General features: G+C 41.6%; 1 protein-coding gene across 2 annotated transcripts in view; it reads left to right on the top strand.

Moving 5' to 3' along the window:
• ITGA8 (integrin subunit alpha 8) overlaps window positions 1-17,219 on the top strand; it is a 187,502-nt gene that overhangs the window by 160,355 nt on the left and 9,928 nt on the right. For both annotated transcript variants that reach the window (XM_039239984.1, XM_039239983.1), the window contains 3 exons: window positions 3,284-3,412; window positions 7,997-8,110; window positions 15,332-15,433. In XM_039239984.1, the coding sequence (XP_039095915.1) occupies window positions 3,284-3,412; window positions 7,997-8,110; window positions 15,332-15,433 (345 nt within the window). The remainder of the gene's footprint in view (window positions 1-3,283; window positions 3,413-7,996; window positions 8,111-15,331; window positions 15,434-17,219) is intronic.

Genomic DNA, 17,219 nt, shown 5'->3' with positions numbered 1-17,219 from the left:
AGGGGCCCCTGCTTTATCTTCTCTTTACACTGATCTTCAGTTCCTCCTGTAAATTTTAAAATGTAAAACCATGTCCCCCAACTAAGAAAAGCTTCAAAATCACCAATGGAGTGAATTGATTCTTTTAGTCATTCTTTGCATGAACTTTTCAGAATGTTAAAAAAAAAAAAAAAAAAAGTGTTTTTTTCTTCCCTCTCCTGACAATCATTAACAGTTACGTCTTAAAGGAAACAAGGAAACAACATGGTAGACTGACCTTCTGGGTCTGTGTCTACTTTGACTTAATTATAGAGAAAGAGTTACAAGAGAGAAAGTCCACCATATTTGGTGAACTAGGAATGCCCGACAGGCAAAGACAAATCACGAACAAGAAGAAGATAGCATGCCATGAGTTGTGTTTGTTTGGGTTCAAAAAGCCCTTAATCTAATTTCAACTGTTTTCTTCAAAAGCTGCATTTCCAACTGTCTTGCACAATCCAGCTATCCAGTATTCCTTTAATTCATAAATTTAAACCTAGCCCAGAGTGAAGAGTTTGGTGAAGAGTCACGGAAATAGAAAACTCGTTGGAGTCAAAATCTGAGTAGCAGCTGGGGAAAGAACCGTATTTACTAACAATCATTTCCTTATTACAGAAAGGAGCAATGTTCACATTTGTTCTGAAGAAGATACTTGAATGTTTATCAACAGCTGCTTAGAGCACTTAGCAAATTGTATTCTGAACCGAATGTCTGCCTAAGAGGGGTGCCAAGAGGCCCTCACTGCTACGGATTTCAGATTAAGGAAACACATGACCTGTGGGTTCACAATGGATTGCGAATCAGGCTCCAAAAAAGTTCATCTAAAATAGGCTGTACCTGTTGTTTACATTTCTTGGATAACTTCTCCCTTGTTTTTTGGGTTTTGTTCATTTTGTTTTTTGGGGGTTTTGTTTTGTTTTGTATTCTGAAACAATTTCTGGAATGCCACTTGAGGACACTGGTTTGTAAGCCATTCGAAGACTTTCTCAGTGTGGTGTTTAGGAGGGACATTCCTCTCTCCGTAAAACAATATTACTAAAAGAAAGAAGCGTGTTTTATCAACCCCTGCTGTGGATCTCGTTCATTCTCTGGCTCAGAGTGAGCCCTGTGTTTTGCTGAGAGACCACTCCTAAGTATTTGTAAAGGATGACGCACCATGGGTCACCACAAACGTGCTTTCTGTCTGAACACAAGCTGCATCTGATGCAACCACACAGGACATTGAAGCGTTTTCTTCTCTGTGGGCTATTATTTTACCCCTACTCCTACTGCTACTACTCCCACTGCAGGAATAATACACAATGCCGTGTTATTCATGGTAGTCTCTAGGCTGTACTTTCCATCCCTAGGACTTATTTATATTATAACTGGAAGCTTGTACTTTCTGGCCACTTTCACCCATTTTACCCCTCTCCCCAGTCCCCCAACTGTGCAGTCACCAACCTCTTCTCTGTGTCTATGAGGTAGAGGTTTGGTTTGGGTTTTGGGGGGGTTTTGATGGTCTTTTTTTTTTTTTGTATTTTTATTTTTTAGATTCCACATAGTATTTCTCTTTCTTTGTCCTAGCTCACTTAACATAATGTCCATGAGGTCATCCATGTTTTTGCAAATAGCAAGATTTTCTTTTCTTTTTTTTTCTGTTTGGATAATGTGTGTGTGTTTGTGTGTGTGTGTGCACACACGCATGCGCGCTCCACATCTTTATTCATTCATCTGTCAGTAGACACTTAGGTTGCTTCCGTATCTTGGCTACTATAAGTAGTGCCTCAGTGAACACAGAGCGGCATACATCTTTTCAAGCTAGCGTTTTCCTTTTCTTCTAGCAGAGGGAACTGCTAGATCATATGTCCATAATTTCTTACGTGACAAACTTAATGGCTCCTCTTAGTCCTAATTCTTTACTCGGTGGCAGGATTTGACGCTGTCACTCCTTTATTTTTGCAACTTTCTTTTCCTTGGGCTTCCCTACAGTCACACTTTCTTGGATTGTCTCTTATATCTGACTTCCCCCCATCTTCCTTTTCCTCCCTGGATCTTCTTCCTCTCCCTGCTTCCTGATATTTCCTTGGATGTTATATGTGACTCTATGCTTATCATTTTACATCATCTCATTAGGCAACTGGTCAAAGACAGTTACTCCCCAGCTTGATGGCTGCTGATGGGGAATGGAGCCATCATGTGGAATATCAAACAGGGGCTGGGGAATCAGCCTGGTGCGCATCACGAGTGGACAGAGGCTCTGCGCATTGCAGAGCAGGATGTGAAGGTCTCTTGGTAAGAAATGAGGCTGGAGAAGTAGGCTATTCATGGCATACTAAGGAGTCTGGACTCTATCTTTCTGTTTATCCACTAGATTTCTCTAGGTTCTTACAACACACAGCACTCTTATTTGATCTTTTGTGGTGCACCCTACATCTACAATATAAGACTATCTTTATTCATCCCACAGAAATGAGCATACTATTATTCTCCTGGGACTAAAAAGAAAAACATGTGTTTGGGGAACTTGGTGGGGGTGGACAGAAAATTATCCTTCTATATTCAGTTGGTTTAAAATGAAGAGTTTTAATAGGATATTGTGTGAGATTTATTGGAACTTTCAAAATATTTATTCAGCTATCAGATGTACCCAGCATGGAGCCTCAGATAAGAATCATAAGTTCTAGAACAGTCACAAAACAAACTCAGGGCCGAAAACAAGCCCACTCACAGCACAAAATTCATGTGGCATGCTTTGGAAAAGTCATTTTTATTAGAACACGATTCACTCTGGAGGGAGCATCTTACGACTTTAGGAGTATGGGGCTCAGACTTGCCAAAGTTGGGTCCTTGACCACATCATGCTGTTTCCCCATGGCCAGTGCTTCACTCTCCTGCCACCTCGGGATCCGTCTCACCACACAGAAGGTTCCTGAGTTTCACCAGCCCCAATATATGGTGAGAGTAAAGTAACAAGAAAATGACTCATGCTTAAAAAGTCACTCCCTTATGGAGAAATCACTTCTGCTAAAAATTGGACGCTTATGAGATAAATTTTCCAGGAATGCATTCCCCATCCTCCAGGAGTTCCCATCATTGGAGAATGGGAAGCCTTGGTCCTTGTCAGCGCAGTTCATTTTGCTGCTGAACATACTGCTGGTAAATCAGAACAGGTCTGACTTCTCATGTGACTCATAGCCAATTGAGGGTGATGATGTTCAATGCTGACGGAAACGTGGCAAGCATTTATGAGATGGACGTGCCATCTCTTGCTTTCTCTGTGCAGCCTGCCACCCCCCCAGAGGACACCCCTGAGCTGAGCGCCTTTCTGCGGAACTCGACCATTCCTCATCTTGTCAGGAAGAGAGACGTGCGTGTGCCGGAGCCCCACAGACAGAGCCCCGCGAAAATCCTGGTGAGTTCTCTCAGTGCGGGCAGATCGGAGAGGAAAGGGTGTATCGGACAGAACTCCCAAACACAGATGTTTTTAACTTCAACTACTGTTCCTCCTTGTCGGTCAGTGCTCAGGTAGGCCTGCCATGCTTTGGCCCTACATGTTGTGAGGCATGAAAGTCGCTTTTCCATGGAGACAAAGGAGTATTTGCATTAGAGTGTTTTCACCCTTCTAAACCTGCCATGCAGGCCATGTTAGAGAACTAATGACGAAAATGTAAACCATGGCGGGCAATGTTGCTGCCTCTGTGAGCCTGTCCCCAGACACGGAGCACAAGAGTAAAGGGGCCTATGGGCAGCTGGTCCTGGGAAGTCAAATGGGCCCCTCCATCTCACACTCATCTGCTCGTCCAGAAGAGATGAGAAGGGGGCCTTCTGATCTCCTGGGCCAAAACTCCTGCAATGCCTTAACACTGAGGGCTGTTGTGTATCTGTCTCAAGCTCAGTCAGCCCTTTGCAAACCTGAGAGAGTGCTCAAGAGTCAGGATTTTCTGTTCTGTTCTCTCACTCCTTCCAAGGTCAGTGTTAATACCACCAAACTCTACACTTAAAAGAGGCTAAAATGTGGGGCGCCTGGGTGGCTCAGTCAGTTAAGCATCTGACTCTTGATTTTGGCTCAGGTCATCATCTCGGGGTTTGTAAGACCATGCACTGACAGCACAGAGACTAGGGATTCACTCTCTCTCCTCCCTTCGCCCCTCCCCTGCTCTTGTGCTCTCTTGCTCTCTCTCACTCTCTTTCTCTCTCAAAATAAATAAAAACATTGTTTAAAAGGCTAAAACAATTTTAATGTATGTCTTGAACACGTTCTAACATTCATAAAAAGTTTCAAATGTGGAAATGGACAGAAAAATATAATGAGCAAGTGTGACTTATTCAGTTAAACTTAAATCAAGGGAGGAATGTTTATGATAATAGAAGTACCTGAAGCCACCTGGCAAAAAGCCATTGGCAGATTATGATTCAAGTCCCTATAAATTTTTTAACTCTTACATAGAGAAAACACAAGTTGGGGAGGTGCAGGGAGAAAGGGGTACAGAGGATCCGAAGCAGACTCTACACTAACAGCAGAGAGCCCAATGTGGGGCTCAAACTCAGGAACCATGAGGTCATGACCTGAGCTGAAGTCAGATACTTAACCGACTGAGCCACCCAGGTGCCCCTAAGTCCCTATAAATTTTAACGGCACGGTCATGTTTTTCAAAACCTAAGAGTAGGGAAATTGACAATGCTATTCAGCTTAGGATAAAATAATACAATTTTGCATATTATTAAGAAAGCTTCCAGGAGGAAGAAAAGACCAGAAAACAATGATTTAAGTCCTGGGGATGTGACGTACAGAAAGGTGACCACAACTAAGAATAATGTATCACATATTTGACAGTTGCTAAGAGAGATCTTAAAAGTTACCATTAAAAAAATTCTAACTATCTGTGATGATGGCGAGCATTTCACTATTGTGGCAGTCATTTCACAAGATATACAAATATCAAATCATTCTGTTGTACACCTCAAACTAATACAATGTTTTGTATAAATAAATAATTTATAAATTAAGTTAAATTTATAAATAAAAATAATTTATAATTTAATAATATATTTAAAATTTATAATTTCTGAAAAAGAAAAACAATGACTGGCATCTATAGAATTCTAATTCGCAGTACCAATGCGAACACCCTCCAGAGAATCAATGTCCAGACCTATGGGAACCAACAATTTAGAAAAATCAATTTCCATTTTAGTGTATGTCTCATGAGTTCACGGAGGCAGCAGAGATCAGTAACTAAAATTCCTTTGAAAATTATATGCACTTCTGTTGCAGGGTTAGGTTTGGCCCCCTCCTGTTCTTTCTCATCAGAGATTTTTAAGGCAAGATGATTTTGAAGTTCTGAGTATCATAGAAACTTATTACTTGCAGATGACAGCGAGGCAGTTCTTGACTTCCATGTCTGACCTTGTGAACTCATGCTTTATTCTCTTTGTCTCTTATTGGTTTGAAAATTGCAAATACTCTGCCTCCCCCATGTCCTCAAGTCAAAACAGTCCTGGATAGAAAGTGATTATACAAAGTTTATTCTAAAATCAAAAGTTAAATAAGACCTCCTACAGTTTTTGTTTAGTTAAAAACAACTTGCTGAATCCCATTTCTGATTAGGAATTTGAAAGTGCAAAATGCCAACATCCTGTGTTGCGATCATAATTTCCACTTTGCATAGGAAAAATCTGTATCCGTTAGCGCTGAAACATAATTTCTCCTCTGCCTAAGAATGTCCTTGCCGTCCTCATCCTGGGCCCCCGCCACTCTGGTAGGGACCACCCCATCTCCTCCCCTCCAGGCTTTCTTCTCATCCTTTCCCTGCTCCGCTTACAGAAACCTTACCTTTCAAACCCTCTTCTGCACAGGATTCTATTAAGCACTTCCTGCAACAGTCCCATCCCTTGGCCTCCCCCAGAAACCTTCTCCCCTGGTTCTCTTCCAGCCTGTCGGCCTGCGCCTTCTTAGAATTGTTCTTGGGCTTCTTCTCCACCCATCCTCAGACACCTCTGTGCCTCTGGGTTCCATCCTCGGGCCCCACCCCTCCCCCACCAACTTCGCTCTTTCAGGGAAATGGTTTGCAAGATTGTAACCCCAGCCATTCCTATGTGCCTCCTGCCATCTTAGCCATCCCTGCTGTGCTCTGGACCCAAAGGGTGCAGCATGTATGTTCATCTGGATATCTGATAGCAGTGCCAGTCCCAACATGCCCAAGACCCTGTCTCCATGACCCCCAGAATGTGCTTCTCTAGAATTCCCAATCTCAGTAATGCCATGCCCATCCACTCAGTTCCCCAAGCCAAAGGGGCTCCCCCCAATCCTCTTTTTCAGCAGGACCTCCAATTTGCCCATTGGAGACAGAACTATCCCATTCTGCTTCCTGACCTGCCCTAAACTCTGTCTTCCTCTCTCCATCCCCATGGCCTCAGTTCAGAGCCTCCTCGCCTCCCACTTGGACTCTTGCAACAAGCCCTCGTCACCCCCTTGCTTCCCATTCTCCCTCCATTCTTGCCTCATGTACCACCTGCCCCTAAAACACAAACCCAATCATAACTCTCATTTAAATGGGACTTTCTGAACAGAATAAATTCCTTGGCTCACAGGAAAATTCTTTACCACCTAGACTTTCTCTAATTCCTATCCCATTTCTACCTGTCCGCCCTGCCCCCAAATACCCTTCTCTCCTCCTTTCTGAATGTGCACTATCTTGTCCCCGTCTGCCTAGCTTTCTCACCCTTCAAGGTTCATTCCGAACACCACCTTCTCCAGAATCCTCCAACAGAGCTAGCTCACCAGCATCAACAGCTCCAGGGAGCTTATGAGAATCACCTCCTTCTCACTCCCCTCTTTTGCCTCCAAAGGGTGGGACTGGAGATACACAGCTTGTCAGTCACGGAGCATAGGGTAAACATGAGGGTCCTCACAGGTGACAAGGGCTGCAAAGCTTCCAGGACTCGCACTCCTACTAGAGGCACAAAACCCCAAACACCTCAGCACCTAGCCCAAATGGAACAAAAATCCCAGCCACCTCAGTTTGGAAACAGCATGTAGAAATCTGGCCTTGCTAGAATCTATCAGATACACATTACTGATTGCGTTGTTCTTAGAGAATTCTGAGGTTCTTAAAGATTTTTAAGGCAACATGTTCCTTGGATTACTCTATGGTTTATCAGTTTCATGAAAGTGAAATGCCTCCGTTAAATCCTGCACACAATATCCAATAAATGGATGTTTACTGAGCATCTATAGGCCAGTGTCCAGTGTTTGAGACATGAGAAATAAGTGTAGCCTATGCATTAAATTCAAATCAGTGAGGGAGTACAATTCAAGAAGTATCATCCTATACATGGGTACACAGAAAATGGTGGGGAGTTGTCCATTTATTTCCATACTAGGTCCAATCAGAAAATATGATTTGACAGGTAGAATGTCATCAATTCAATGAATACTTCCCAGGAAGATGTATCTCATATAGGAAAAGTTACCCATTATAAATTGGCAAACCTAGAAACTAGTTAAAAACAGCTTACTGGATGGAGCTTGCAAGATTCTGCTTTGTAAGCAGGAAGTAATTTAGGGAGAAGAATGTTATAGGGAAATGTGTCCATGGGCTGATATCACTGGGTCTTTGTGATAATCTAGACACAGGGAGCTTCGTCTGAGCCATTCCAGGACTTGCTTAGTTTAGGGTAAGGTGTTGTAAATGTCTGTAAGAAATGTCTTCCCAACTTCTGAGAAAATGAAACGAAATAGTCCAATCACTGCTGCAGGAAGATCGGTTTAAGTCCTTAAGGGGGAAAAGAGCTTAAATTTTATTACCAGTAAAACTGATGCATCATTACCACCAAACTGTGTTTTATCTTGGTTGTTTCAGTGTAGCTGTTTGTTATTTAAATGAATAATTTATGGATTAGGTGGTGACTTCTGAGAAAATGCAATGTAGATAAACTGACTTCAATGTGGATTTTCTACCACAGTTTAAAGACACTGCTGTTGTGTTTTTTGCAGAACTGTACAAATATCGACTGCTTACAGATCTCCTGCACGGTGGGGCGACTAGAAGGAGGAGAAAGTGCCGTCCTAAAAGTCAGATCCCGGTTATGGGCCAAGACCTTCCTCCAGGTAACAACACGAACTCATATGCACACACTCTACAGGGAACCTCTTCTCAAAAGGTCAGCAGGAAGCTTTTCTAGAAAGGATTTAAATGTCATTTCAAATGTCATTTTAAAATTCAAAAAAATTGGGGCACCTGCGTGGCTTAGTCAGTTGAGCATCCTGCTTCGGCTCACGTTATGATCTCATGGTTCATGCATTCGAGCCCCGAGTCAGGCTCTGTGCTGATAGCTCAGGGCCTGGAGCCTGCTTCGGATTCTGTGTCTCCTTCTCTCTCTGCCCCTTTCTTGCTCATGCTCTGTCTCACTGTCTCTCAAAAATAAAAGTAAAAACAATTTTTTTAATAAAAATTTTTTAAAAATTGAATTTTTCATTAAAAATTTTTAATTTTGTTTAATTTTTAACTTAAAATTTTTATGAATATTTTTAAATGTGTCCATTTTAAAACATTTTTTTAAGTGTCTATGGAAGAGTTGAGCTGATATCAGCTGGTCATCTTTCCCCTCAGGTGAAGACACTATTTTTTCCAGCTTTATTGAGATATTGTTGACATATAATATATGTAAGTTTCAGGTGTACAAGATGATGACTTATATGCATATATGTTTTGGAATGATTGTGACACTGAAGTTAGTTAATACTTCCATCCCCTCATATAATTACCTTAGCATGTTTGTGTTTGTAGAGGGTTGGTGGTTAACTTTTAAGATCTACTTCTCTCTTAACAGCTCTCAAGAACACAATACGGTATTGTTAATTATACATCAGGTCTTCAGTACTTATTCACCTTATAGCTGGAAGTGTGTACCCATTTGACCAACACGTCCCCAGTTCCCCCGCACCCAGCCCCTGGCAACCGCCCATCTGACCTACTCTATTTCTGAGTTCTGCGTTTTTAGATTTCACATATAAGTGATTTCATACAGTATTTGTCTTTCTCTGTCTAACTTATTTCACTTGGTATAATGTCCTCCAAGTCCAGCCACATTGTCACAAAAGGCAGGACTTCCTTTTTATAGCTCAGTAATATTCCTTCACCAGCTTTGAGGTAAAGATCATTTCAACATCCTGAGTCCCTAAGACCTTTAGACAGTAACTTAGATTCAAATAAGTCTCTTTAGCTCACCACTTTATACCCAGTGCCCAGCACATAACAGTTCTTCAGTAAATATTAGCCAATGGGATGATGGTGAGTATAAGAGCCTAGTGCAAGCCATATGCACAGAAGGGTCAAAAGAGAACGGAGTTAAGAAGGGAGAAGGAAGATTGCCCTAGAAAGTTTCAGTTGTTTAGTGTTCCTACAGCCTGGTTCCTGCCACGAGGCATCTTGGTGAAGATCCACAAATATGTGATGAGTAGATTCGTCTTCTGTTCACTGGCACCCCACACTGCCACAGATACTGCCACTGGTTGTGTGCATCTTAAAGGTTTTAAATCTCTTTTCTACTAAGCAGATTAATTTTTCCATTTGGAAAGAGCTATTTATTTAAATGAGACTACTTTGCTGTGACCTTGTTGTTTGGAAGGGATTTAGAGAGGGGAAAAATAAGCTACAATAAAAACCCCACCAACTCTATGCATTCTTGCTCATATTTTAACTACTAAAAAATTCATTTGGTTCATCATGCCCTAGAAAATCAAATGGTAAAATCCTTTTGAGTCTAGCTACAAAATACAGAATTTCATCCTCTGGATTTTCATGTTTTCTGTGATTGAAAATACTTCTGTAGTCTCACAAATATTATTTAATGTTGTTTCTAAGATAGATGGAAAGGTAAAGGTATTTTTGAAAAGATTGTGAAGCTTTTGTTTTTTAAAGTATGGCAGGATTTTTAAAAAAATTTTTAATGTTTGTTTATTTTTGAGAGAGAGAGAGAAGCAGAACAAGAGTGGGGGAGGAGCAGAGAGAGGGGGAGACACAGAATCCAAAGCAGGTTCCAGTCTCCGAGCTATCAGCACAGACCCCGATTTGGGGCTCAAACTCCTAAATGGTGAGATCATGACTTAAGCCGCAGTTGGACACTTAACCAACTGAGCCACCCAGGCGCCCCCCTCAGACAGGATTTCTTAACCTCAGCCTTAATATTTTGGATAATTCATTGTTGTGGGGGGCCCTATCCTGTGCATTATAGGATGCTTAGCAGCATCCCTGGCCCCTCCCCACTAGGTGCCAGTAACAACCCACACCCCAGGTGTGGCCACCATACATTGCCAATATCCCCTGCGGGCAAAATCATCCCGGTTTTGAGTGCCTAAATGAAAGAGAAGTGTAATACCCAATTCATTTGATTTTTTTTTTTAACTAAACCAGTATTTATCTATTCACTCAACAAATATCCACGGAGTACCAACTATGCACCAGGCACTGCTTCGAGTACTGCGTACTTTCCATCAATTTGTCATGGTCCCTCTACTTTTGGGCTGTTATATTTCTGATCTCAGAGTTGAGGAGTTGAGAGGAGGAGTCTTACTGAATTCCCAAGCCCACACACTTTCAACGATGACCATCCATCTCTTCTATTATTTTGGGCATCACATCCCATTGAAATAAGGGAGAATAACTTTTTGTCAAAGGAGGACTACAATCATCACAACACCACAGTCAAGGAAGATGTGATCATTTTCGATGCCATGTGTCAGTTCTGTGATGTTAACCTATTCCAGCAGGAGGACCTTAAGGTGAAAGTTGCATCTTGGGGTGCCCTGGTGGCTCAGTCAGTTAAGTGTCCAACTTCGGCTCAGGTCACAATCTCATGGTTCGTGGGTTCCAGCCCCACGTCGGGCTTTGTGCTGACAGCTCAGAACCTGGAGACTGCTTAGGATTCTGTGTCTCCCTCTCTCTCTCTGACCCTCAACTGCTCATGCTCTGTCTGTCTTTCTCTGTCTCTCTCTCCCTCAAAAATAAACAAACATTTAAAAAAAAAAGAAAATTGTATCTTCATTTTCCCGTTAAAGATGACCCAGTGAGTCTGGAAAAAATCAATAGCAATTCAGGGACTTTCCAAACTATAAATATTTAGCATAAGCAGAGCCAAACCAGAACAATGTGCAGGGACATTCTAAAGTCCTGCCAGAGCAAAGCACCACCTTCCAGACACCAGAGAGAGTGGCTCAGGTCACCGGCATTTACCCCCAGCCATAGCCCAAATTTCAGCACACCCACAGTTTCTGCTTATTCCTGTCTTGGAATCTGACTGCCAAAGAGGAGTGCTTTATTGCAATCTCTCTCTCTCCTTTCCTCACTTCCTCCCTCCCTCCCCCTCTCCAACAATATACTATACACTGGAGGTCATACGATCCCAGAGGTAAACATTTTCTGCCTTCCTAATGCAAACTAGAAAGTTTATAATTCTTGTACGACGTGATTTGCTGCATTGTGTTTGTTTCCATCCGCTTGGTGAACGTGCAAACTCGTCAGAAAAAGATTTTATTTAGGTTAATCCTAAATGACACCCTGTCCTATGACTGTTGCTGAAAACAATCCTTCATAGTGTAAGATTTTACCAGTAATTGCTTAGGTTTTATCATCTCACAGGCTTTTTTCTGGCAAATGTTGAGAACTTACACATGGGCTATGTGGTCAAAAACAATTTTTGAGATGGAATTAAGCAGCGGGAAGGCAGGAAGGGAAGAACTCATGATGTTACTAACCACACTCTACTGAACCAATGCAAGAGCATCACTGTCCATTTGTTACCAACTAGGGGACTTTTATTAGCACCAAGACCATAAGCAAATCATTGTGCAAAAGTGCATAATAGAGGCAGCTAGTGAGCTGAAAACCAGGGCATATATGATGCAGCCATAACAGAGGAATAGGGCATTTTTTTTTTTTTTGAGGATTAATAGCTAACTGGGGAACGCTGAAGGTCTGAGATATTGTCAAGGGATATAAACTCCAGCTGCTTTTTCAATCCTAAATTGCCTGCAATATGACAGTGATTGCAATTACATGAATAGACTGCTATATGGAAGAAGAGATTTATTTTATCTTGTTTTGAGAGAGAGTGAGTGGGGAAGAGGTGGGGAGGAGGGAAGAAGGGGAGGAGAGAGAGAGAGAGAGAGAGAGAGAGAGAGAGAGAGAGAGGAGAGAATATTTAGAAGGCTCCACACCCAGTGCAGAGCCCAATGTGGGGCTGATCCCATGATTGTGAGATCATGACCTGAGCCAAAATCAAGAGACAGATGCCTAACTGACTGAGCCACCCAGATGCCCCATGATTTCTCTCATTAATAAGAATAATGTACTTGTTATGTAAAGATTTCGGGTGAAAGCATTCAACTTTAAACATAGAATGAGTCTGCTCCTAACTATTGTTCATGAATTAAATACTTATCTGTGCTGTGCCTTTGACCTACATCCACAAGACTAGCATATCTTTGGTGCTGCCCTAGCTGATCATAACCTAATAGCTTACATTTCTCATTCCTTAGTGGTCTAGAGCATCTTACCAGCATCTTTTCCTACTGGTAAGAATGGAAGAAACCTTGGTTTTGGAGAATAATTTAAAATAAAGAGTAGATCAGGGGTGCATGGGTGGCTCAGTCAGTTGAATGTCTGACTCTTGATTTCATTTCAGGTCATGACCCCAGGGTCGTGGAATCTAGCTCCACATTGGACTCCACGCTGAGTGTGGAGCCTGCTTAAGGTCTCTCTCCCTCTCTCTCTCTCTCTCTCTCTCTTTCTCTTTGTCTCTGCTCCTCTTCCCTGCTCTCTCAAATTAAAAAATAAAATTTTTGATTTTATCAAAAATAATTTGATCTCTCTCAAATTAAAAAATAAAAACATTAAAAAATCAAGTACACAGAAAACTTATGAGCAAGGTTTTCCACGTTTAAAAAAAATGCTTCTCACATAAACGAACAAAAAAATCCAGCTTTTCGTTAAAATGGACAAGCCAGGAGACAGGAGAACATGAGAAGAATAACCACCAAAAAAAATTTTTTTCCAAATGAATAAAATTACTTATCCTGGAATTTTAGGGTAGAAAAAAAGAAAAAGTCAAAGAGTGACTTGAAATATTTAAAGGTTTTGCATGCTCTAGCCTATGCTTATCATCTAGAGGAAACAGTTTATTGAAGGGAGGGAAAAAAATTCAGCCACAGGGGGGAGAAAAAGAACTTTGAAACAAAAAGTAAACAAAATTATTACAATCCAACCTGATAGGTTGGTGTCAAGAAACCTAACATTGGATTATAGGTGGGGAAGTGCTCATGAATTTTTTTTTTTAATTTTTAAAAATGTTTTATTTATTTGTGAGAGAGACAGTGTGAGCAGGGGAGGGTCAGAGAGAGAGGAGAATCTGAAACAGGCTCCAGGCTCTCGCGGGGCTCGAACCCACAAACCATGAGATCATGACCTAAGCCGAAGTCAGACGCTTAACTGACTGAGCCATGCAGGCACCCCTCATGAATGTTTAATAAACTGCTCTGGGGATGAGGGGAAGCTCTAATATGTAGCACTTGCTGATTCCCATGGTGTAAATATCCCCACCATGGCCGATTTCAAGCTGCCAACACAATGTCACCAAATATGGAATTGGGAAGTGAGGCACTAGTACACCATCATATAGTATTTTCCACTCCCAGATACGATAGACCGAGATACTATCCAGAGCAAAGATAATAGTAAAATATGATATAATTAAGAAATACTGAACTTTGAGTGTGTACTACCTTTTTAAAAATATGATTTTCTTTTCTTTTTTTTTTTTTTTTTTACAAATAGTTTATTGTCAAATTAGTTTCCACATAACACTCAGTGCTCATCCCCACAAGTGTCCTCCTCCATGCCCATCCCCCCTCCCCCCCACATCCATCAGTCCTCAGTTTTTGTCAGCATTCAAGAGTCTCTCATGGTTTGCCTCTCTCCCTTTCCCCCACCATTTCCGCCCTTCTTCTCCCCCTTGTTCCTCCGTCAAGTTCCTCCTAATCCTCCTATACGTGCAAACATATGATATTTGTCCTTCTCTGCCTGACTTATTTCGCTCAGCATAACACCCTCAAGGTCCATCCATGTTGCTACACATGGCCAGATTTCATTGTTTCTCATTGCCATGTAGTATTCCATGGTATAGATAAACCACATCTTCTTGATCCATTCATCTGTTGATGGACACTTAGGCTCTTTCCATGTTTTAGCTATTGTGGAGAGTGCTGCTATGAACATTGGGGTACATGTGCTCCTATGCCTCAGCATTTCTGTATCCCTTGGGTAAATTCCTAGCAGTGCTAAAAATATGATTTTCTGAAGGTTATATATATTTAAATCTTAATAATGGTTCTGTTTAACAACTGATACTCAAAATTGCTGAAATTTTAACAGTCTGCTCTCAAGAGCCCTTATGAGCCAGTTACAGCCCAAGACAGGATAGCAGTAATCACTATGTCAAGTTAAATGGAGGCGAACCACAGAAGCTTACATTCTTAACACAGCTTGACTTGACTTGCTCCTAAATATTTCCCTTTGACTTTAATCAACAGTTAATATGAGAGCCAATTAAGCAAACAAAAACTCATGCTGAAGAATTCTCTCTCAAGACTATGGTTCTAAGTCTTTGGTTCTTAACCAAAGGGATTTTGTTCCCCAGGGGACACTGGCAATAATGAGAGGCATTTTTGGTGGTCACACCTGCAGTAGAGGTACTACTGGCATCTAGTGGGTAGAGACCAGAGACGCTGCTACATAGCCTGCAATGTTCAGGATGGTCCCACATTCAACCCAAAATTCTAACAGTACTGGGAATGAGAGACCCTTCTCTGGGTCTTCTGATAAGATGAAATGTAATAAATTTCTTTATAATTTAATACCAGTCTCTCTCCTAAAATACTTCCTCTATCAGATAATAAGAGTTTTGTAACTCACTATATCTCCCCTTTGTTCTTCACGAGTAACAACTCTATTAATCCTTGTGCTGACTCCTTTTAGGGACTCTGATTTTCTGTTTTTATTCTAACCTCATTGTACCAAGTCTTTTGTCAATATGATCAATTCTTTTCAGAACTAAGAAGAAGATGGCTTGTTGGGTGGACAGGTGGATAGATGGATGTCTGGATGGATAGACGGATCACTGGATGAGGAAAAAATTTTAAGCAGAAAAAGAAGAAAGAAGGAAGGTGGAAATTTTGCTTTGGAAATAATGGGAGACACTGAAAACAGTTGGTTGTCATTGTTAACTTTGAAAAGAGTTACATGGAATGTATTTAAATCTGTGTTTTTAATTCCAGAGAAAAAACGATCCCTATTCCCTTGCATCCCTGGTGTCCTTCAAAGTTAAGAAGATGCCTTATCAAGATGGGCCAGCAAAACTCCCCGAGGGAAACATGGCAGTGAGTATCTGAAAACCATGGAGGCACAATGATTTCACTGAAATGACCATTTTTAAAATCACCGTTCAGCTTGTGCCTCATTGAAGTGCTTATCGCCTTAACTTGAGGAAAGTGTCCTTCATATCACCATTTCCTTATTTTGGTCTGGAAATTTCTTAGTGTTGCTTCATCAGAGCCACCCACTCAATGATGTCTGTGAAGCCCTCGCATTACACATGGAACAAGGTGCTCAAGTCAGCAATAGCACCCCTCCCCAGAATGCCTTACCCTCTCCCACCAGGTCGAGGAAGCCCAAGTTGGAAATATCAGAGTATCTGAGTAAACTCTGGTGGCATTTGAAAGTAAGCACTGCCACATCTTTATTTAGCTCATCTTTCTTTCCCTCGCAAGATGTCTGCCGCTGTTTGGATTTATGTTCAACCCAGAAGACAGAGGCTTTGGGTTTTTAATATAGGATGTTCTTCCTAAGAGGTTCAAAGGCTTGTTGCTCTAAGGGAGATAAATCTGGGTCCCTTTGTTTTCTCTGAGCATGTGTTTCATAATGGAAACATATGTTGCAGTCAGTCCCGTCAACAGTATTGCATCTTTCTGCACTGGCCACAGGTGACAGCCTGCTGTTCTCAACCCATCTCAAAAGATCCACAAAATCATCAGATACATGTACTTCCCCCATCCCCACCACGCCTGTCACTGCATTTTTTTAAAAAGCCTTGTTATCTGGGGTGAATGATTTACCACATCATTGATGGAAAGGTTATCAGTGATGAAAGCATTTCGGAATGAAGGTGCTCTGAGGTCTCGCGGACCTGCTCTGTCCTCCCGGGAGATTTTTCTGTGGCTTGCTATGAGAGGACTGGGCTTTGGGCTGACTGATGTTTTTGTTCTAGCGAGTTCTTCTCAAAGGTCCTTCTTATGCGGAAAAGAAAGCAGCAGAATAGAATTGTTTTAAGGCACTAACTCAGTCGGAATAGGTATTTGGGAATCATAAATATGAGCCCCAATCCATACTCTGCCGTGGGGAAACCATCTCGGATATTTGTTTTTTAATGAGACTAGAGACTGTTGGCTTGTACTCCTAGGCCTTGTGTGGGATGATTAGTTTGTTTGTAGTCCCTTGGCAACAAGGTCATGATTCAGCCATTTCTTGAGCCTGCTGTGAGCTTCGCTGAAGAAAAGAGCAATCCCCATTTGCAGCACGTCTGTGTTTGTAACAAATGAACTCATGAAGCCTGACACTTGCCATGTTCAGAGGTGAGGGAAAAGTTGCATGAGGCAAAGGGGCAGACCGAACACTCAGTCATTACAGTGCAGCAGAGAAAACCGGATTCAGTTATTTAAACACTTTTCTTTGCTTAATAATGATCTTTGGCATTTGTATGCGGTGCCACTAAAGCCAAATTCCATAATTTACGTCCAGAAAGAGAATATTTATTGCCCAGTAACTCCAATAGTAGTTATTATAAACTAGTTAATGAAACTTTTTACTTAAAACCTCATACAGGGGCACCTGGGTGGCTCAGTTGGTTAAGCGTCTGACTTTGGCTCAGGTTGTGATCTTGCAGTTCAAGTTCAAGCCCCACATGGGGCTGTGTGCTGAAAGCTCAAAGCCTGCAGCCTGCTTTGGATTCTGTGTCTCCCTCTCTCTTTGTACCCCGCTCACACTCTGTCTTTCACTCTGTCTCTCTCTCTCTCTCAAAAATAAACATTTAAGAAAAATTTTTTAAGAAAAAAAAAACCTCATATAGAAACTATGAATCCATTTTATTTGTTAACATAGCTTCAGAAC

Source organism: Hyaena hyaena, unplaced genomic scaffold, assembly GCF_003009895.1.
Source record: "Hyaena hyaena isolate Hyena2069 unplaced genomic scaffold, ASM300989v1 scaffold_165, whole genome shotgun sequence".
In the NCBI taxonomy this organism is placed as follows: domain Eukaryota; kingdom Metazoa; phylum Chordata; class Mammalia; order Carnivora; family Hyaenidae; genus Hyaena; species Hyaena hyaena.
The sequence above is the reverse complement of the archived record's forward strand: the minus strand, read 5'-3'. Positions and strand labels throughout refer to the sequence as shown.